Below are 22,281 nucleotides of genomic sequence, written 5' to 3'. Positions count from 1 at the left end.
TACATTTGTAACCCGAGGAGAAAGGAAACGAAGGAAACAGGCATTTTATCTGCTTGGGTTGGATGCCTGGGACATGTGCTGGGATTACCACATTGGCTTGATCAATGTATAAGACAAGGTTGGGATTTTCTTTTCAGTCATGGCACGTTCTTCCAAATACCCCCCCATGCTGATCGCATTAGTCCCTGCCCCCCCTTTTCTTCAGCAAAGGCTTCCTGAATCAACCTGGTGACCAAATCAGCAATGAGTTTTGTTTGTCGATTTGTAAAAACGGGATAACCCAAAAACTGCCAGTCAAGCAACCCCCCAGCTTAAACATGTGCCAGGTACTTAAGTGGAAAAAGCCTTCCCCGTTCCTTTTTGTGTCTCCCATCTAACCAATAGTGAATACTGCTTATTTGATAGGCTTGGTCCCACCTGCCCCTCAGGACACTGGGACTTGTTCATTCATATTACTGGATTTTTGGTTTAGTAGTACGGATAATTTAGAAACAGGAAAAGCCCACAGGCTCTTTGGACTTTTGACATTCCCTAGCTAAACAAACTGGTCTGCAGATAGGATTTGAAACCTGCTCCTCCTCCCTGCTCCCCACCCCCAAATAAAAATAAAACAAACCTATAGTGGCTGTGGAGGCTGCTGCAGGCACACACTGGTGTAAAATATAGAGAGAGTAAATATATTATTTAACTTGGCATGGTGCTGGCTAAGAACCTCCAGCTGGCACTATTCATGTAACATGGTCCAAACTTTGCACGCACACACAGAATAAGGAGGATCGATTGGCAACTCAGGTGCCGCCTGGCACAAGCATCTTCGCGCTCTTTCTGGAACCAAGAGTTCTGCGCTTTCCAGAAGAAATCCAGCTTTGCTTTTCTAGAGAGTTTTATTGTTTCGCTCTGTCTCCTTGCCGCCTTCCCCCCGGCTCCTTCTGACTGTGCTGTGTTATTTAGTCTCCTCAGCCTTGTTACAGTTCACCATGCAGCTCTGGGAGGGGGAAGAGGCTGGGGTGGAGGTGGCAGCATTCACATTATTAGCAGAGTCCATGCCATTGGAGATGGCTAATGAACTGCCCTCCGAGTTTATTGGTTTTGAAAGGTTGATGCCCTGGATGAGGCGGATTAACTGTTTTACCTTCTCCAGTGAACTGTGCATTTCCTTCTGTTTTGCCAGGATGGTGTTCTTCATTTCCATACATTTCTGAAGCAAACAGGAACAAGGTTTAAAATGTGATGATTGCGCTAAACAGGGCCTTGGAATTAAAACTTAAATAAATGGATCCCAAAAATCTATCCATCACCTTTAACTGCTAAAATAAGTCTACCAAGCACTTGGTGGATATGAAATAATATAGTGTATGGCTGACGTATCACTTATAATTTGGGGGATACATAGAATTCAGATCTAACAGAGTGCGATCAACCCCTTTCCTTGGGATTTCACAGTGACAACTAGATTCTAGATTATGTAGGCCATACTACCGGCAAACCCAGGACTTTAATTATAGTACTTTATTTACATAAATACATTTGGTGTTAAGAAAGATCACGATGGGTAGCCATGTTAGTCTGTCTACAGCAGTAGAAAAGAGCAAGATTCCAGCAGCGCTTTAAAGATTAGCAAAATTTACGGCAGGATATGAGCATTTGTGAGTCACAGCTCACTTCTTCATTCTAGCTGTATCTAAAGAAGTGAGCTGTGACTCCCGAAAGCTCATACCCTGTCAGTAATTTTGTTAGTCTTTAAGGCGCTACTGGGCTCTTGCTCTTTTCTACTGGTAATAAGATAATTAGACATATGATGGTATCATAAATACCACACAACTGTAACTAATCATTAACTTTCATTCTCAAACTTAAAAGAACTGTACAGAGTGATTCCTCTGTTTGGGAATGCCTGAAATACCATCTTTGTCCATGTCTTGTGATGGATTCTCACATCAAGCATGCAGATTATTCTATCTGATCTACACCTGCAAAGGATAGTGGGATGTCGGACGGACACACCCAGCACTGGGATGCTGCTGTACTCTATGTGTGCTGCTGAGCTCACAAATGGAACTGCCTTGACTGTGTCAGTTTCCTACTCTGGAAGAGGGGGCAGAATAAAAGTTCTCCTCAGCCTCAAGAGTTTGGTGGTAGGAAGGGGTGATGTCTCTGGATCAGGGCCTTACATTAGTTTACTCTTCACAGTTTCTCCCACCCTTATAAGCAACACTGAAATTGTAGTTTTGCAATAGCCTAGAGACCTCTAACATAAAAGCCTTAACACCCTAAGAACCACTACATTTCCCAAAGTTCCTCGGAGGGAACCCATTACACTTAAAACGATTGAAAACAGGTCTATAAAATGCACATACAGTAATCATAATGTGTGGGAGAAGCTATGGTGTTTTCTTGAAATAAAGGTAGTGTTCAAGAGACCTTAAACTTGTGTATGGTGTGGAAACAGATTTTTTCCAGGGAATAAAGAGATCTTGAGCTAATATTTCTGCAACTTGTCCTAGTAATATACTTACTCTTAAAAGAAGATGTATACTCACTGTAGTTTTCTTATGTGTGTGTTGTGCTTAATTTAATTGAGCTGCCATTTCCACCACTGTAATCTTTATAAAACAGGGCACATTACTGACATAACATTGGCTCTAGCACAATATTTTTAAAAGGAAGGAGTTTTTTTTTTTTTAACATACACACAAAGCTGTGTTTGGAGAATGGCTTAGAACTGATATTGTGATTGGTGGCAATGTGCTAGGATTCACGGCTGTAGCTTCTAGCACAATGCATAGAGAGTATAAACAATCATTTGGTAAAGCAGTACTTACTGTTATAGAATTGCTGAGCTGTTTGACCTTCTGTTCTAGCTGTTCCCGTTCCTGTTTTAAATCTGAACTCCATTTCAGTAATTTCTGTTTTTCTTCTTCTTTTGCTGTGAAAAGGAATCAGTTGCCTCAATTATACCCTGTGTAGATGTGATCTCCCAGCTGTTTTTCCACAATGGCTCACCCCATAAAAAGCCAGGAGTTCTCACACAGGACCATACCTGAGGGCGCAAGTCCATACACAAAGAGATATGAGGCTGCCTCATCCTACTTGATTGTGTGGGGTATCATACATTCAGTCCTTAATTCCCTTTTGAAAACAAACATCTGACTGCCTCTCTCAAAATAACAGACAGACAGGAAGGAAGGAAGGAAGGAACTGTTTTCCTACCTGCTTTGTATGCAATATATGAATGAACAATTGCTAAAGTCCCCGGCCATGGAATTGCTTCTTCCTTCTTTAGCATCTAAAAGAAAATAATGTGAATATTTGGCTGACATGTTCTACACGCAGGTGGGGACAGACATAAGAGTTTCTTGAACAGTTATCATTAAACCAATTTTTAAAATGTCTCTTTGCAGTTTCCTTATTAGGACATTCCAAGAAAATACATAACCTTTGTTTTCCTTTGGCATCCCACCTGCACTGCTGCTAGTTCCTATCCAGCATGAGTTGCACAACACCCTGTCTGCACAGACTGAAGGGAGGAAAGCAGCCTTGGCTGAGAGAACAGACATACCTCTTTTTTACACTGGCATTGGGGAGGGGGGGAGTGAGGGGAACCAGGCTGCTGGTTGCTAATATCAGTATGTGCCTGTGATCATGTGTTCATGCCCAGTGCTCAGACTCAACTAGCATTTCAACAGTGGTCTGGGGGGGGTCCCCAGTGCTTTTTGAGTGGGTGAAAACTAATTTTTCTCAACAGTAGCAGTACTTGGGGGAGGGGGAAGATGTCTGGGCCACGAGGCTTCTCCAAATGAAATAAACATTTAATATACTATGCATTAAAAAATCCCACAATCATTTGGAAAGGACTAAGATTTAACAGTGTGAAATAAACATACACATCTGTGCTAAATCTCCCACGAAGGAAGCCTGCTTAATCATAGTGTCAGCAACTTTCTACATGTTCTTGCCTCTGCAATTGCTTTCTGCTGATAAAATATTAACCAAATGAAGAGGAATGAAAAGACAATACATCTGATCTTATATCTGCCTAAAGAAAGCATTTGTCGCTTTCAGATTCACATACGGCCTGCTCGTCTAAGGTGTTTTCCACAAAGGATTGTGTGCTTTTACTGTTGCTGCTGTGGCTGCCAATACAACGCAGCAGCAATGGGGCTTCTGGAGGGCAGGTTTCCCACATTTTATTTGCCCCAGTCCCCCACAATGCCATTTATCCTGCCACCAGAGGGCTTTGTCTTTTTTAAAAAAATTGCAATGGACATATTGCTATATCTTTATAATATTATAACAATATGCTCTCGGAATTCCCAAATATTTTAAAAGTCTCTAATCTCTTCCCCTGTGGAAGAAAAATACAACACCTATGAGTCAAGAGGAACTTTTCCTAAATTATTTGTGCTTGCCACGGAAAGGCATTTGTTTTAACATATCAGCATGAGTGAGAGAACACACTCCAAGGTCTGAATTACAGCAGCAAACATTTAATGTCTTTGTCTTTATGAGGCTATGTTAACTGGCTCATTTTACAAAAGCTTAATCACAGATCAAATAAACTGGAATGTCGTCAACCTCTCCAAGTCCATGTAAACCATGTGATCCAACCATTACGTCCAATGCAGAGAGCTTTTGGTGGCAAACAATACCTGGTCTTGACATTTGGGACAAATCCACATGCCCTTGGGAATAGTTTTCAGAGGCGGGTCCAGGCAGTCCAGATGATACACACGTGAACATGTATCACACATCAGTAACTGCCCACTTTTTCTGCAAACACTGCAAAAATCTTCATGGATATCACCCTATAAAATTGATGAAAGGGATAAAAAAGTTTTAAAAGGTGAAATTTTAATTTTTGAAATTTGTTTTCCAGTTCAGTATAAAGTAATCTATACAATCCAGTTTGATACCAGATACTTGTCCTTTCTGTGGGATACAGAAAGAAAACTACCAAAATGTCTGAATTGTAACTACTCCTACTTTACTCAGATTAAAAATCATAGTAAAATCTTGTAGACACAATTTCTTGAAATGATCCTATCGCTTCCTTAGTACAACTGCAAACTGTTAATATCCCTAAGAATCTTATTTGTCTTACTTCCACAATGCACGTGTTTAATAGTAGGGAGTTGGATCCAGTCATTAGTTCATGCAAGGTTTGCAGATCTCCCCCACTTTTCCTTCTTCACAGCAGTCCCACTGAGTTCTGACCCTGGGAAGTTGATTCCTAGGGTTATGGGACACATGTGGAGTAACAACCATTGGGTTGGAGGGCTACTGTATTTTCCAGGGTCAGAAGGTCAGGATCTTCTGCAGACAGATCACTGGCTCAATGCAAGACCTAAGCCCCAAATATCAAATAAGTGACTTATTACCTTTATTTTATTTTTTTAGTACTATCGTGGTTCTAGCACTGATCCAGCACTAATAGCACAATATCCTAGCACATTAATAGAGTGATATGGATATCTTAGCATGTGGGAGGAAGAGCACTGAACTTTTTGACCCTTAAACAGGGGAGATACATGTTATAGCACTGAAAAGGAAGTACTTACCACCTAGAATTAAAGAAACAAACAAAAAAAGACACCCCCCCCAAAAAAAAAAACAGTTCACAGCTGAAGAAGAGCAGGAAGTTGTACTGGTGTTTGCCAGTGTTTCTGTTGTTTTTTTTTAGTGGCAGAATAAGCATTCCTAAAAAATAGTGCCCATACTGGGAAGAGGAAGTATATTGTGACCAGTGATGTCATAGCCATTAAACAGGTGCCTGTGACATTTGCCTGAATGCATTCCAACACCAAATCAAAACAGAGAAATTAGATGTTGGAGCAGGGGGAACATTACTTTTTATTAAGATCCAGTGATGTACGATCTGAAAAGTGGATATCCCTTTCACCAGCTCTGCTACTTCAGAAAAAGCCTCAGCAACAAATAAGAACTTCTTATTGACTGTGAAGACCCCACAGACTGAAACCTTAGAACCACTTGACATGTGGACACAATAAACATAGCTCCATCTGGATTGTACCTTTGACCCACTTATAAAAATATAAGGGAACCTTATGTAGCTTTAAGAGAACATTCACATGCAGCATCTTTTAAATATTCTGGAATTAAATTGCTTTTATTTGCAAAATTGAAGTTAACACATTCTTTGATCCATGAGATACTTTAGTCTTGGTGTAGGCACTGCCAAGTAGCTATTTGGATTAGAATGTTTTCAACTCCAGTCCAATGTTATCCATGCCCAATTCTGATTTATCTCAACCAACCTGGTCCATTTAACAGAAAAGGCCAAACCAGATCACAAAGACATCAAAATGTCATTCTCTAGTGTAAAATGTTAACAATAACTGAAAGGTCGAGTTAATAGTTTCAGCTTAATAGCCAGAGTTACTCATTTTGCTTTACTGTGGGAGACCATATTGTTCCCAACTATTTACTTTAGATGCATTTTCCTGGAACAGAATTCACAGCAAAGTGCTTTTATTTATTTCTGTCCCCCTATTTTCTCCTGTCATTGACATCTAAATGGTTGCTATTTTTATTTGTAGCATTCAGAGATATAAAGAAAAAAGGGTCCAAAAAGGACAGATTACAGAAAGGGAGCCAACATTTTGATCAGCTGAGGGAAAAGATGGCAACATTACACATATGGCCCAATTTCTCAAGCTCTCTCCAATTTTTTCATATACAGAAAAATACCATTTGTAAGAAAAATTAACATCCTGCTTTCCTTAAAATACAACATTGAATCTTCTATCTCAACCTGAGCAGCAATGGAATTAAATCACATAGTGAACATTTGTTATAAATTAAGCCACATGTTTTCCACAGCCTTCTTAAGTATATCTTCACTAATGATAAAATATTAAAATGTTTTAACTCAGAGTACCAACTGCTGAAAAAGTTACCTATCAGCAGCGACTTAAACTTCCAGAACCTGTGAAAGCCAAAGCTTTACTCTTCTGGAAACATATTTCAAATTTAATTCCAAAGATTACTATACTTCTGAATCTCCCTTGAATCTCTACGATATGGAATACTTCGATTTGTCAGATGAATAATATCTTCTATATGTGCGATGTTAATAATAGCATCCTTTTTACTGTTGATTCAACCCAGTTAACTTTCTATGCGCCTCTTGAATAATTATGACTACTTAGAGTTAAGCCTGTTGAGGGCAGCAGGAAAAGAGGAAGACCCAACAAGAGATGGACTGACTCAATAAAGGAAGCCACAGCCCTCAATTTGCAAGATCTGAGCAAGGCTGTCAAAGATAGGACATTTTGGAGGACTTTCATTCATAGGGTCGCCATGAGTCAGAAGCAACTTGATGGCACTTAACACACACAGAGTTAAGCCTGGCCTACACATTCAATAGACTGAGGTGGTAGAATTTTCAAGTGGCAAAATAATATTTTCAGACTGCTGTGGGAAGATCACTTTTTTTTTTTGCTCCCCAATGTAAAAACACCATACAATTAAAAAAAAAATAGGAAAAAGGTTCTAGTCTAGCTTTTCATATGCTGTGCTAATTTTCCAATTACAGGGGAACTTTCAAAATGTAATCCCTCACAAGCAATCTGAAATGGTACACTGTATTCTACTACTTCATTACCATCTCATTCTGCTGCACGTGTACACCAGGCCTCAGAAAGACTTCCTCTGCGTCCTGCATTTTGTAACTGAGCATCTCAGTTCTGAGCAACTTCTTCATGAACTGGCTACTGTGGCAGTTGAAGATATAAAGTACTGGATTCGACTTCTCAAGTAGCATGAAATATGAACCTCTCCAAATCATCACCAAGCAGGGAGATACCAGGTATGTTTCTTGAAGGTCTGACATAATCATATTATGTGTTTTGGAGATATATAATGAACATTCTAGGCTTGAATGTTGAAGGATAATCTGAGTTATACCACTACTGAAAGGTGAGAACATTATTTAAAACTGAGCTACAGACTGTAACTAGAACGGCAATACATGAAAGTGTTTTACTTAGAACACAAATGCAAAAATAAGTTCTCCAAACTTCTTAACTCTTAGGAATTCTTTGTATCCCGACTGCCATTAATACATACAGCTTAAACAGAAAAGCTAGTCTTTTTTGATCTGATAAGTTTTTATTACTGCCTTTGGGCAACTTCAAGCTGCTTAGATTGTTGCATTTTTAATGTTATTTTGATTGTTAGTTCTCATACAAAATAGAGTCAGGATATAATTTCTATTTTAAATAAACAATTCTGAAGATCCCATCAATAATGTAGTACCCAGAGAACTAATGAATCTGGCTCTCAATAGCAAGTGACCCAGAATCTTCAGGAAAAACAGGTTCTTTACCTGTAACTGATGCTCCTCAAGTGGTCATCTGTGCAGTCCTACATATGTGTTCTGCACCTGCACTGAAGGTATTTGGGATGTCCTACAGCTCAAGCCAAAGAATTAGTGCTAAAAAACCCTTCCCGACAGAGGGCTGCAGTCTTCTGAGAATGCTCTGGTGGAGTACCTTTCTGTTCAGTTCTTTCAGTAGCTCCCATAAAAAGAACAGAGAGATGCCAGCAGCAGTGAAGGAGGGCGACTGCACAGATGATCATTCAAAGAACACCACTTTTAAGCAAACTGTTTTTCTTCTGCATGGTCTCTGTGCAGTCCCATATACAGACAATCAGCAAGCGATGTACTTAGTAAAGAGTGCTGGCATCAGACTGCAAAAAGATACAACACAGCACAGTCTACACAAAAGATCCACCAAACTTTTAGGTTCCCTGACTATAAAAAAGGACTTTGGTCCCTATAATGTGGTCTGAAGAGACCTCTCTTGAAGTATCAGAAAAAGGTGAAACCAAAGAAATGGAATCCTGAAATTAATCATCAGAGTGAATGGATGGAGAATTATGAGTGATTTGAATTGCATAATAGTGGTTGCTTCTTGATCCATTTGAGTGGCAGCAAGGGATATTACCATTGCCAAGACAGCAGTGAACAAGAAAAAGGAGGACTGATGTGGAATCATATTGTGGTGAGAGGCAGAGCATGAATAACTACTAATTACATAAATGTCAACAAATGGCAGTGGTTCTGCAGCAGAGGCAGTAGAAGGATTAAGCTGTGCCAGAACCAAGTTTGTAGAGACCAAAGGAGGGATGGATACTGTAATATGTAGATTTCAAGGAGCAGATAGTAGGTGATATCATGTCCTGATAGTACTGATAAGGAGATCTGGACCATAAGGCTAAACACTGGGACCAAACTTCCCAACTGTTGTCAAGTCAATCTTGATACTGATTACCACTGTTGTGCCAAGTTCAATCACCAGTTGGACGACAAGGGAGCTGATCCTGTTGCCTGTCTGGAGACTGCTGGTGCAGTGACACGAATCCTACTGATGATGTACTCAATCTTTACAGAGATTGAGGTGATAGGCATGAGAGAAGTGGTGCAAACTATTTCCCCAACTGAGTACACTGTAATGCAGAGGCTATGTTATGTGGAGAGAGGCATTTTAAAAATCCATGTGGCACTGTTTCAGGCTCAACTCGTACCAGTAATATGTTCAATGTCAGTCCTGACGTAGGTGGCAGCACTGGTACCACTTCAGGTGGTAAAGCTGGTGCCAGAATGGATGGAGCAGGTTCCTCCATAATATCAGCTGATGTTCCAGATGTGGCATGCTGCCAATTCATACTGTTGCTCATCTTAGTTCTTGCTGGGGTCAGTTCACTCAGCTCACAGTGATACTTGGCCAGGTTCAAAAGTGGTCAGGATGGAGGCTGTTGACCTGTTGACAAATCTTTGATTCCTACAGTTAGAGTCTGAACTGGACATGCAGAAGCTCTTTGAGGAGCCCTGGCTCTGACAGCAGAGGACGATGGAGGTAAACTGGGCCAGCTCAGGACCGATGAAGCATTTTTACCACTGACAGATTGCCTCGAAAGTAGGGCCCTAAGTCTGGAGCTATGGGTTTGTCCATGGTTGTTCCCACAACAGGAGCAAGGCTTTATAGCTTTTTCCTAACAACAAGAAAAATGTGCCCAGCAACAGAGGTTGCAAGGCGTTTATCTAACAACTTGGTGCTACTACAAAATTATACAAAATAGTAGTAACAAAGGTTCAAAGAAACTGTGAGACATGTATCGCAGTATACATATAATGAGCAAAAACAAAAGTGTAGATAACACAAACCACAACAGTGACAGGTCTGCTAGCTAGTATCCCATTTCGATATCTCTTCTTCGGACTGTAATCTTGGAATTCAACAACAAACAGACATATAACTAATACAAATATCACAAAATAATTACATATAACTAGTTTATTTTGTGATATTTGTATTAGTTTCTGCTCATTATATGTATACTGCAACACATGTTTCGCAATTTCTTTGACCCTTTGTTACTACTATTTTGTATAATTTTGTAGTAGCTACAAAAGTTGTTAAGATAAATGCCTTGCAGCCTCTGTTGCTGGGCACATTTTTTTTTCTGTCTTCTATCAGAGGTTTCTCCCCCATCTTTTTTTCCTAACAACAACAGGCAGAGGTTGTGGTCATCAGAGACTGTTGGCTTCCTTCTGCACATGCAGCACTGTTTAAAAACTTTTCTGTAAGCCTACCAAGGATAAAGGGGAGGAAAGTTGGGGCAACCAGCTAGATGTATACAAGGGATAGGAAAAGGGGATGAAGAAACAGAAATTCTAACAGCTAATGCTGAAGAAAAAGCGAACGGGAGGAGAATTCACCAGAGAACTGTAGCAGAGCTGCTTACTATGTAGCAGGACAGAACTGCATGGGAAAGAGTCTCTCTCAAGCCAGGGAGATTAGACCACCAATTCTTTGGCAAAAACTCTAGCACCATTTTTGCATGGTAATTAGCAGTGTGTTCCAGGCTGAATTGGCCCGCATATTTTTTTTTTTTAATTTTGCATGCTGAACCGTCATTCCGGAAGTGACTGAGAAGCCGGCACATACCTGCTTCACATTACAAAAGAGCCCACTTAACGAGACCTTTGGTGTTTGCCCCAAAGATTCCCCCTCAAGGAACAATGCAAAACAACAGAGGCGCATTAGCTATGCATATGCTAATAGCTATGCAAGCAGGAACAAAGGAGCAGGCGAGTGGGGGGAGTAGTGGGGGGGGCCATGGAAAGGTATTTTTAAAGTCGCATTTTAAAAAAGAGCTTCGAAGGAGCATCAAAATTGACCATACAAAAGTGGCCTAGAACTTTTTGGAGTTGCCTTCTGCACCTGCACAGAACCCACATATAGGACTGTAGAGAGGCCACAAAGAACAATTCTTCATTACTGTTTGCAACACTCAGTGATGCAGAATAGATGCTGATGCAGTCACTGATTTGGATATTCTTGGCTGCACCACTAAGGTCATCGATACATTCACGCAACTTAAAACAATCCTTTAGCGGCTTATTTAATGAATGAACAGGGCAGGCCCTCCGCTCAGCAGTTTAAGCAGTACACTGGAGGCCTTCTGCTATAACTGAGGTTACGAATCTTTGATTGCATGTTAAAGGTGTTCATTAGTTTAGCCTTACAACAGCCACTGAGCTACTCCAGATGAGGAAGCAAAGACACAGGGAAGGGCTGCTGCTCGAATAAGTTTGCGAGCCCAGAACAATTTGTTCCAGGCCATACGTCATACGGATGATGGATTCCCCCTCCCCCCCAGTAATTAGAGTTACTAGAAAATGTGTTGTAAATCAGCTGAGGGTTGGCTCAACAATAGCTTGTGGTAAACCAGTAGAGCAGACAGCTCCACAGAGTCCGAGCACCATAAAGTGATAGCGGTATATTATTACTAGATCGGAAAGAACACAACAATGCTTGGTTCCAAGCTGTTATGTATGAAGGAATCTACAGAGGACAAGAAGCTCTGCTGGGCATCAGTTAAGGCAATTCTCTTACAGTCCACTGATCCTGTGTCAAGTTAACCTGAGCAACTTTGTGTGGTTTTCCAAACCCCCTTCCCTTCCTAATCACAATCAGCAGTTGTTTTAAGGCTTTCATGTGACACACTTTATTCACCTCCTGCCATTACACCACCGAGTACCATTTATTCATTTAACTTATTTTTACCCTGCCTCGCAGACAAGCAGGGCAAGCAAACACTGTTATTTCACTGCATTCCCTTCACTTGTGGGCCGGGGGTGGGAGCGGGGGGGGGGAAGTACCTCCTGTGGATGTACCGATCACAGAAAGTATTTAATCACTCAGAGGGAAGAGAACATAAGGGCAAGAAGTAGAAGGGCCTGAAGAAGAAGGGTCGGGTGCCTGCTAAGAAACAAAAGTCTGACGCCTTAGTCTGGCTCGCTTGGAAGGGTCTCTTTGAACAGCAAACCTTTCGGCAAGAGTTACTTACGTCTGTGGAGCTGGGGCTGGGCATGGACACAGGCTGAACAGTTGCAGGGAAAGTGAATGTGGTCTCTGTCTTTTCATTTTCTGGGGAGTCAGGATGACTGGATATAGGGGACGTAGGGGTCAGAGCCCCAAACCCCAACACCGAGTTGTATTTAGGAGGACGACCTACACATTAACAAGAGGGAACAAAAAAAGGGGGGAAAACAATCTTACATACCTTTGGCCAGTGCTCCTCATTGGCTAGCATGGAAAAGGAAGCGGTGCAGTACAGAAAGGAAGTTAGTGCAAGAGTCACAAGTGAAAGAAAGCCAAGAGAAGATTGTAAGTTATTGTCAGGATACATAAAAAGAAAACTGCGCAAGAAAAGAGCATACCACAAGAGAGGAAACAGCTTTTAAGAGGGTAAAAGAGCACTATCTCTGACATACCTGTATCATGCGTCAACACTTTAGAACTGTACCCCCCCTCCACAAACACATCATATTATCTTATGATAGATAGGGGGTAAATCTAGTTTTGATAACACAATCTAAGTTCACTTTCCTCTAGAGATCTGACAATTCTAAACATTTTTGGAGACTATGTATGATGTTTGGAGACTATATATGTTTCATAAGCATAAATGCAACAGATGGGGAAAAATGGGAGATAATTTTAGTTTTACTCTAGAATTAACAAATATTTTAATAATATTTTAAAAGCCACACATCATCCTGAGCCTTCAGGTAGGACATAAATGTAAAAGCTACCCTTTTGGCAAGACGAGATAGAGGGTTTTACAAGTGTCGCCCATGAGATGGACCAACCTCCACAGACAGCCAATTCTCTATCAGCACATGGAGGAGCTTTGCAGTAACCTAGATGGGAGGGACCATCATCATACCAAATTTGGAAGTGTGACGGTTCCATTGAAACCTTGCCAATGGCTGCAGTAACATCTCACAATGAAATGGGAATAAAATCCTAATATTACAGGAGACATAAATCTTTTGTTTTGTATATTACCCCTTTCTAACCCTTGCCTCAAATCATTTAATCTATACGCCTGATTAATACAGTGCACTTTTTGTTCTGGGTTTACTATTACGAGAGATGCCCATGTCCAAAGGGTTACAAAAAAGAATTAAAGCATAACTAGAGATGGAGGAAACAGGCTGAAGTCTAGAACCAGACTCTCTGCAGCTGATACTTGACAGGTCAAGGTGGCACAAAATGCCAATGTTCTCTACTTGCGCAGGGACAGAATGCCAACAGCAGGGCAAAACTGCAACACATCCATGTTGCTCTATTTTGTTTCAGACCAGAATCAGATTCTTCAGGGAACGAAAGGAGTATATGAACATCTGGTCTCACAATCAAATATACTTATGATTCAATTGCTCAGTGTCAATTACAGTGATAATTTATGAAAAAGGAATGTGGCCCGCTGGATGTGACCTGCAATGAGACCATCCTTTAATTTTCAAGATGTCAAATGCTACCAAAGACTGAAAGACTTTGTCACTGTTTTTCAAGGTGGAATTCAAATCTGGTGAGAATCAAAGACAATACAGTGACCTAATCACTCATCCAGCCACTTGCTCATGCACACGAGTGCACACTTTCTACTGCACGGCTAAGGCACACAATGGCTTGAATCATGAAGTGCTATTCTGTTGCCACAGCAGCAACTCACACACATGAAACTGCCTTATACTGAATCAGACCTTTTGGTCCATCAATGTCAGTAATGCCTTACTGGAGACAAGTGGCTCTCCAGATCTTAGACAGAGGTTTCTCGTAGCGTCTTTAGGAGATGCTGGGGACTGCACAAGGGTTCTTATGCATGCAATGCAGATGTTTTATCACTGAGCCATAGCCTGCCCCAGCCCCTTTGGTGAAATGGCTTTTCTGTCTGCAGAGAAAGGGAGGGGGATTTTTTGCCAATCCCCCCCTTACGGCTGTAGACCCCCAAGTTGCCCTACACATTGTTCCTTCAGATCCACTAACTTGCAAGAGGACAATTTCAGGGGGCACAGAAGGCTGCAGTTAGAGGAGGGAGGGGGAAAAGTTGCCTTCGTGACTCCACTAACGCTGCTTAGGATCCAAGCCACAGTGTCTCGAGTTTATCGTACCACATTCAAAACATGACCATTTCTTTTAGTCACAATTTCAGTACTGCAACAGAAATCAATCCCAAATCCAAGCTCAGCTATTACTAGGCAACTGGCCAGCTCTAAGAACACAACAAACATTACAGCAGATCAAAACTATTATCTTGTCTCAGACACAAGAACTAAATACCTGTAGATGTTTTAGCAGCACACACTATTCATAGTGTAATCCCTGTCTGATTGCTGGTTATCTACATTGCCTGGCAATCTAAGATTCAGGGATGCACAAAGCAGAGCCATACTGATGGCAACCACCACAGGAAGGAATTCTTCAATTGCCTAAGATATTCTTCACACAGGAATATCCCTTTTTTTATAACCTTATCCATCATTACCTTCTCACCACTTCCCAAGTCTAATAGTAGCATACTTCTGTAGATCAGCTGACTTACACATGACACTGAGCCACATGATGTTATCAGCTGCGTGCATGGCTGCATCATGCTTACTGTGAGTATTCAGAATCAGAAAAATTCTCATGCTAAAAGAAAGAGAAATAAGCGAACAAGATACTAATGAGACACTTACCTCTTTTGCGTGTCCCAGGATGCATTGTGCTGTTCAGATATGTGACCGCGCTCTTCTTGCGCTTTACAAAAGAAAAGGAAAAAAAGAATAAAATGGATAAATAAGTTACCAAGTAAAATCTTCAGCAAACGCATGTATAACATTACATTTCACTTTTAAGAATATGGACATTTTTGCGTACAAACCAGAGAAAGTAAGTACACCGAAGTTCCACCGCATACCGAATAGTTGCTGAATAGTTGTTTTACTTCCATTAATTTCAAGTGGATTTAAGAGTGCTCAAAACATCGTTTGGATTTTGGTCACTATGTGTTCTGATCCAGCCATACAGAAAGGCAAGCTTTTCATGCTAATACTGATATCTGGACAGAAGCAGGAGGCTGAAGAAGATCATCTCATTAGCAAAGGCTGGATAATCCAATACCAAATCTGTAACCACTCCAGAGAAAGGGATGGAAGAGATAAGGGAAGAAGTATAAAGCCGAAATAACTTCTTTTGTTTACAATTGAAGATCAGGCTGCTGCAGTGGGTTTCTCAAGCTATGTTAGCCTTTGATAGCTTTCAGTGACCTAAGACATGACCACAGAGCAAAATTCCTTCTTGCAACAGATTTATACCTCAGGTTCAAAAACTGCTCCACTGTACACTGGATTTGCTGTTGTTCTTCGTTTCCTCTCTTGCCTCTTACTTTGTATTTCTTAAGGAAAGAAGTAATTAGGTTAGAAATAAAAGCACTTGAGAAATAACAAAGGCCGCATTATGTAGCCTGAGCAAGTCAGAATGAGGAGACACTGTTTCTAATATGCTCTATGCAAAGTTAGTGCCACACAACCATATAAATGTTACATAAGCTGAAGTGAAAATAAATAAACAAACTAAATGTTTTGCCAGCTTAGCTTTAGAAAGGGCTGCCTTCACACTGAAAAGAAACAGTTGTCAGCCAAGATTTTTTCTCTTTCATTTTCTGAGTTACAAAAAGATTTGCTGATGACAGTTTACTCTAGGACAAACAACAAGGACACGGGGCCCTATCATACATACAGATACATATTGTAATAAAAAAGGCAGTATGGCAGTAGACAGATCTAGGATCTATTATTTTATTTTACTTTCTTTATACTCCACTATTCTTCCTATTGACAAGCCTGAAGAGTGTTTCAATATTTATACCACAGATATGCTGCAGTAATTCAGATACTGAACAAATCATATTTATAGCCTATAATTCTAATAGGTCTACTGACCTTTTAGGTCAGTTTTTCAAAGTCAGGTGCTGAGTAGCAGGCGTTTCCCTTTCCAGTCAACACTGCATGCTTACACTCTGAAATCACTAATCCTGGCAATGTAAACATCTGTTCTATTTTCATCCCAGAAGAGAAAATATTGCACATGTGTTTAGCAAAAGTGTGAACACACTCTTCCAAGATTTTATACTCTGACATATGGGAAAGTATGTATTCTAAGCAGAAATATCTTAAATCTTTTCCTTCAAGTTCAGAGCTCAGAAATAATTTATTCAGCACTATAATATGCACTTTTATTTGGAAGTATACCCTGCTATATTGCACAAGATTTATTTTCAGAAAGTATGCAAAGGGAAGCCTTGGTTATTTTTCTTACCTTCTAGATGATCATGTGTAACCAATCCAAGAGACACCATGAAGGCAAGCTTCTGTATAAGACAAAGAAGAAAACCTCTATTCACTCACAAATGTAAGAGATATGAAATTCATACTGAGGTGAAACAGTAAGTAGCACATTAATGGAAATGGCATTATTATTTTTTCTTTTAATGTTTATCATTGGTGCATCTCTGAAGTGTTTCATAAAGGGGGGGAAAAAGCAAACACGGTGCTATGTATTTTGATACAACATGAACATCATTTGTGTGAGTATGAGGGACAGTAAGCACTAACTTGTGGGACTACCATTCAAAGCACCTCTATACTTTACAGAGCAATCTGCTGCTGGTATGCAGCAAATACATAAAATACGGACATCATATCAATATATATACATGTTTAAACGCCCATATATGGAAACCTTGATTGGGTCAGAGTTCGGAGAAGCCTGTAAAGGAAAACAGGATCAAATGTGTATCATCTATTACATGCCTGCTGCAGGGGAAAAAATATTAACACAGGAGAACATGCAAGAAACACAGCTGACATGTAAAGTACAGAGAAAAACAGGATTGCAGTTACCTGTAACTGTTGTTCATTGAGTGGTCTTCTGTGCAGGTACAAGTGGGACTGTGCATGCACAGGCCGGCAGCAAAGCTGAAAGTTCCAAAGCTTTCTACCACTTTCCAAGATGCTTGGAGTGCTCTCCCTACCGACCTGTGTATGCTGGTGTTTCCTGCCCAAACTGGCACATGATGGAGGTGGGGACAGCGCTCCTCCCTCAGTCCTCCCTTCACTGCTGTTGAGAAGATAGGTCCCCCAGTGGAGAAGCCCACAGAGGGGAAAGGAGGGAGGTATGCGTGTCTGCACAGAAGACCACTCAATGAAAAACCGTTATAGGTAAGTGCAAACCTGTTTTCATCTTAATGGCTTCTGTGCAGTCCCACATGGGAGAATAGAAAGCTCACTTATCAAGGAGGTGGGTGTAGGCTACTCAGCAGAACAAAGACTGGAAACTGCTTTCCCCACAGCCACATCAGTTCTAGAGTCCACGCTGATGGAGTAGCGCTTTATGAAGGTTGAGGGCGAGGAGCACGTTGCTGCCCAGCAGATATCTAGAAAGGACATTCTACCTAGAAAATAGCTGAGGAAGACTGTGCTCTAGTCAAATGTGCCCTGACAGGAAAAGAACATTCTACTTTTGAAAAAGAACAGGTAAGCTTAATCGCAGAAACAACACAGCAAGAGAGTATCTGGGTGAAAACGGCATGTCCCCTTTTGGGCCCTGAGAAACACAAAAAACAAGGTATCATCTTTACAGAATTCCTTAGTTCTCTGCAAATAAAAAAGTAAAGTTCTCCTCACACCAAGTATATGTAGCGTATGTTCTGACAGGTAGGTGGGAGAGGGGGAAAAACCAAAATAATGATTGACCTGGGATAGGTGAAAACTGGACAGTACCTTAGGCAGGAAGTCCAAGCTTGACTGAAGAACAACCTTATCCCCTTATAGCACAGTCCCCTGGAGAGCCAGTGTGGTGTAGTAGTGAAGAGCAGTGGTTTGGAGCAGTGGACTCTGATCTGGAGAACCGGGTTTGATTCCCCACTCCTCCACATGCACGGTGGAGGCTAATCTGGTGAACCGAGTTGGTTTCCCCACTCCTACACTTGAAGCCAGCTAGGTGACCTTGGGCTAGTCACAGCTCTCTTGGAGCTCTCTCAGCCCCACCTACCTCACAAGGTGTCTGTTGTGGGGAAGGGAAGGTGATTGTAAGCCGGTTTGATTCTTCCTTAAGTGGCAGAGAAAGTCAGCATATAAAAACCAACTCTTCTTCTTCTTGTCCCACTCTGCATGCTGATGTGATGTGATGGTGAGCAAGAATGCATAGCATAGGGTGGATAAATCACAGATCTTCTGTGTAACTGCTGTTCATCGAGGAATCTTGTTTGATCTTATCAAGATTCTCCACTTTGCAGGAGGTAGCCTGAACGGAAGCTGGTTTCTTCCAAAAAGGAGCAGTAAGATCTGACAGGCCTTCTAGGATGAGAAAGGCCATGATCCCAGAGAATCAGGATACAATCTGCTTAGTATCTTGTCTTTGGTTTATTATCAGTGGTAGCCACAACAATATCAAGGGCCTTTGCCATCCTGAGCATTCATTCCCCACATAGGCATAGGTCCTCATTCGGTGAAACAGGGGTTGGATCCCCAACCTTCTCATCAGGGGAGGTCTCACTGTCCCTCGGAACTGTAGAGGGATGCTTCCATCTCCTCCTCTAGTTCTGAGTCCATAGATGTTGGAACCTGTGTAAAAGGTAGATGAAAGGCAGGGCCCTTCTGTTCTGATGGTTGCCTTTGGGCCTGACCTGAGAGATACAGTTGTTTCCATTGGCAAAAATCAATCCAGTTCTGAATATCCGTCAGAGACATAAAGAGAGAGGGCATCGAAGGGGTTTGTGGCCACAGAACTGCTTTCAGATCGGATAGTGTAAGCTGGGGTTCCAATGCTTATAGGAGAATCCTGTTCAGCTTCTGAAAACGACCTCTCAGGTGATTCCAAACAGAGGAGTTTTTGGAGGGGCCAAGATGACATCTGGATCTGACATGGGAACCAGAGGAATGGAGCCCTTCTTAGACTTTTTGGGGTCTTTGGCTTTATGCTTAACCTTCTGCTTCTTAGCAGGTGGTTCAGAGGCACAGGGGCTTGGGGCTGAGGAGGCTTGACACAATCAAGCACGAGGTCATCAGAACCGATAAGTTGGATGGGGTTGGTACTGAAGAAAGGGCTGCCAGAATGGAGTGAACAAATGATGATTCAGGCTAAGGTTCCAAGGTTGGAACGGAAGGAACCAAATGCGTTGAAGACGGTCTGCGCAGTGTTTCAGAACCACGCTGGGGGAACATAGAGACAAGTGCCCTCTCCCATAGCGCTGCTTTCAGTCTGAAGGCTCTGTCAGACCTAGCCTTCAGGGTAATCTTCTGGCAGATCTTGCATGCCTGAACATTGTGAGCTTTTCCCAAACAGAGCAGGAATTGTGCTCATTGCTATGGATTATTTTAGTGGCACATACAGCGCATTTTCTGAAGAGCACTTTGGATGCCATGATCTACTATTCTGTTCGTGTCTGAACCTCAATCCGATCTTCCAAGATCCATGGGGGTGGGCAGGGGCTAGGTCAGCAAAAGCTACCTCAGGCACCCAGTGAAATGGCTGATACAGTCTTAAGACTCACATCGGAATTCCAGAGGAAAAGAACAATGACGATCTCCAATTACGGCTGGAGAAACAACAGCAGAGGACAAAGACCTCTACTCGTGGTGGCAGCAAGAAGAGAACTGAGGAAAGGGGGCACACCTCTCCGAAGCATGTGACTCTTTCAGCAGGAAAACCGTCCACGGAGCCCCTCCATGGCTTGGAGGCTAGAAAATTCTCCCAATGGCAGGCCTGCATGCAGGCGCAGTCCCAATGTGGGGCTGCACTGAAGACAGAAGATGAACCTTCATCACTGTGGCTGGCCTGTGTATGCATGGTCCCGTGAGGGACTGCACAGAAGCCATGAAGATAAACCTTTATTATGCAGAAAAAACTCAGGCACACATTCTCAAAGTCAGGCTTACAATTGATGACATTTGAAAAGGAATCTTCTGCATCAGGTTTTTAGTAAAAGAAAGGAGTATGAGCTGTGAAATTAGCATTTTAGTAGCCTGCAGTCTAAACTGAGAGAACTTGGTCAAGTAACTATCTTTTACAGCTTCTTCAGATGGTTTCCCACCCTCAAAATTATACTAGGGAATGGGGTGGTGGGAAATCAGGAGAAGGACTTGCATTCATGCCTTCCCTTCCCTACAGGGAGACTATCCCTGTTTACTAATTTTACTGATTACTTAGGATGCTTGAAATTAGAAATACTTTCTCAGCTCTGCTGAAGATACTGTTTTGCATCTCATGTGATACTAATGAACAGTGAAAATGATACTAGACCAAACATTATCGGAGAAATCTGACTTCCTGGATTCTAAATTATGATCATGAGAAAGCCTGTCCTGTAAATACTTGACCTGAACAGCCCACTTAGATATGGCTTTCTGAAACTTATCATTACATATACCCTTTATAGCAATCTAAGAATAGAATAACTTGACTGCCTTTTAAAAATGCATACAGCCACAATGTTCTGAGCAAAGTGCTTATGCAGCAATCAGCTGGGCAGTTTGGAAATCCTAGCTTTGCATATTAAATGGTGGAACGCTTCATTATTTCCAGGTTCTGGTATTCTTCTGTTGCAGAATTTATAGGCCTTTATAATTCAGTGTGAACTAACATTCTGTTTTTATTTTCATAAGGTATATTTATCTGATATACAGGAACGCTTTTATAGACTTCAAAATAATCAGCGTTATGGATAGACAACATAATTTTTCAAGAACAGTGTTACAGCTACAGTCTTGCCTTTGGATGTGGAAATCTCAAATTCCTGCTCATCCATGAAACTCACAGGTGATCTTGGACTTACCTTACCGGGTTGTTCAGAGGATAAAATGAAATAATCCCATATAGTCCTTGTATGTGTGTGAAGTGCCATCAAGTTGCAGCCAACTTATGGTGACCACTTACGAGGTTTTCAAGGCAAGAGACTAACAGAGATGGCTTGCCAGTGCCTTCCTCTGCACAGCAACCCTGGTATTCCTTGGTGGTCTCCCATCCAAATACTAACCAGGGCTGACCCTGCTTAGCTTCCGAGATCTGACGAGATCGGACTATACCATGCTGCCTTCCCTCCCTATATAGTCCTTACAGAAGTGCATATACAGATAATCACACTCATGATAAATATTTTCCATAAAAAGTACAAGGATGGTTTGAGTAACGACTATCACAAACAGAGCTGGAACATTCTAGGGTACACTTCAAATTTTTGACAACTTGTTTCATTTATTGGCATAATCTATTTGTATGGCTTTTATAACACAAAAACTAGAAACCCAATACACTTACCTGTAACTGTTGTTCATCAGGTGTCTTCTATGCAGGCACCCACTGGGACTGTGCATGCACAGGCTGGCTGCAGAGAAGAACTTTCTAGCTAAAAAGAACTGAAAAGGCACCCCTTCCCTCAGAGTGCATGAAGGCCTTTTCCCACTGAAATCACTGCGCACTGTGAGGGAGAGGTGCCATTTCCCCTCAGTTCTCCTTAGCTGTGGGAGGGGTTAAAGAAACCATTAAAGCGAAAGGAGGACTCACAATGGGGCAGGAGGGAGGGAATGTGTGCCTGCACAGAAGGCACTTGATGAACAACAGTTACAGGTAAGTGCAACCTTGTTTTCTTCTTCATTTTTTTGTGCAGTTCCACATTGGGAGAATAGCAAGCTACTCCCTAGGGGTAGGGGTGAGTTCTCTAATTGAAGAAGGAATGCAAGACAGCTTTCCTGAAAGCTGATTCTCTTCTGGTATCTCTATCTACAGCATTGTAGTGAACAAGAATAACTGATGAAGACCAAGTGGAAGCTTTGCAGATGTCAATCAGTGGAACTCCATTCAGGAAGACAACAGAGGAAGCCTGAGCTCTGGTCGAGTGGGCCCAGTTGGACAAAGGACAGGA

The 22,281-nt window shown here is 41.6% G+C and overlaps 1 protein-coding gene across 3 annotated transcripts in view; it reads right to left on the bottom strand.

Annotated features, from left to right (window-relative positions):
* Positions 1 to 339: 339 nt before the first annotated feature.
* Positions 340 to 22,281, bottom strand: part of PHF21A (PHD finger protein 21A) — a 107,096-nt gene continuing 85,154 nt past the window's right edge. For all 3 annotated transcript variants that reach the window (XM_056851620.1, XM_056851621.1, XM_056851622.1), the window contains exons 9-16: positions 16,680 to 16,731; positions 15,677 to 15,756; positions 15,059 to 15,119; positions 12,379 to 12,542; positions 4,650 to 4,805; positions 3,211 to 3,286; positions 2,823 to 2,926; positions 340 to 1,198 (exon numbers count right to left, since the gene is read on the bottom strand). In XM_056851620.1, coding sequence (XP_056707598.1) covers positions 944 to 1,198; positions 2,823 to 2,926; positions 3,211 to 3,286; positions 4,650 to 4,805; positions 12,379 to 12,542; positions 15,059 to 15,119; positions 15,677 to 15,756; positions 16,680 to 16,731 — 948 coding nt within the window. In that variant the 3' untranslated portion in view covers positions 340 to 943. The remainder of the gene's footprint in view (positions 1,199 to 2,822; positions 2,927 to 3,210; positions 3,287 to 4,649; positions 4,806 to 12,378; positions 12,543 to 15,058; positions 15,120 to 15,676; positions 15,757 to 16,679; positions 16,732 to 22,281) is intronic.

This window comes from Euleptes europaea, chromosome 6 (genome assembly GCF_029931775.1).
Source record: "Euleptes europaea isolate rEulEur1 chromosome 6, rEulEur1.hap1, whole genome shotgun sequence".
NCBI classification, from domain to species: Eukaryota; Metazoa; Chordata; class Lepidosauria; order Squamata; family Sphaerodactylidae; genus Euleptes; species Euleptes europaea.
Note: the sequence above shows the minus strand (reverse complement) of the source record. Positions and strands in the feature narration are given on the sequence as shown.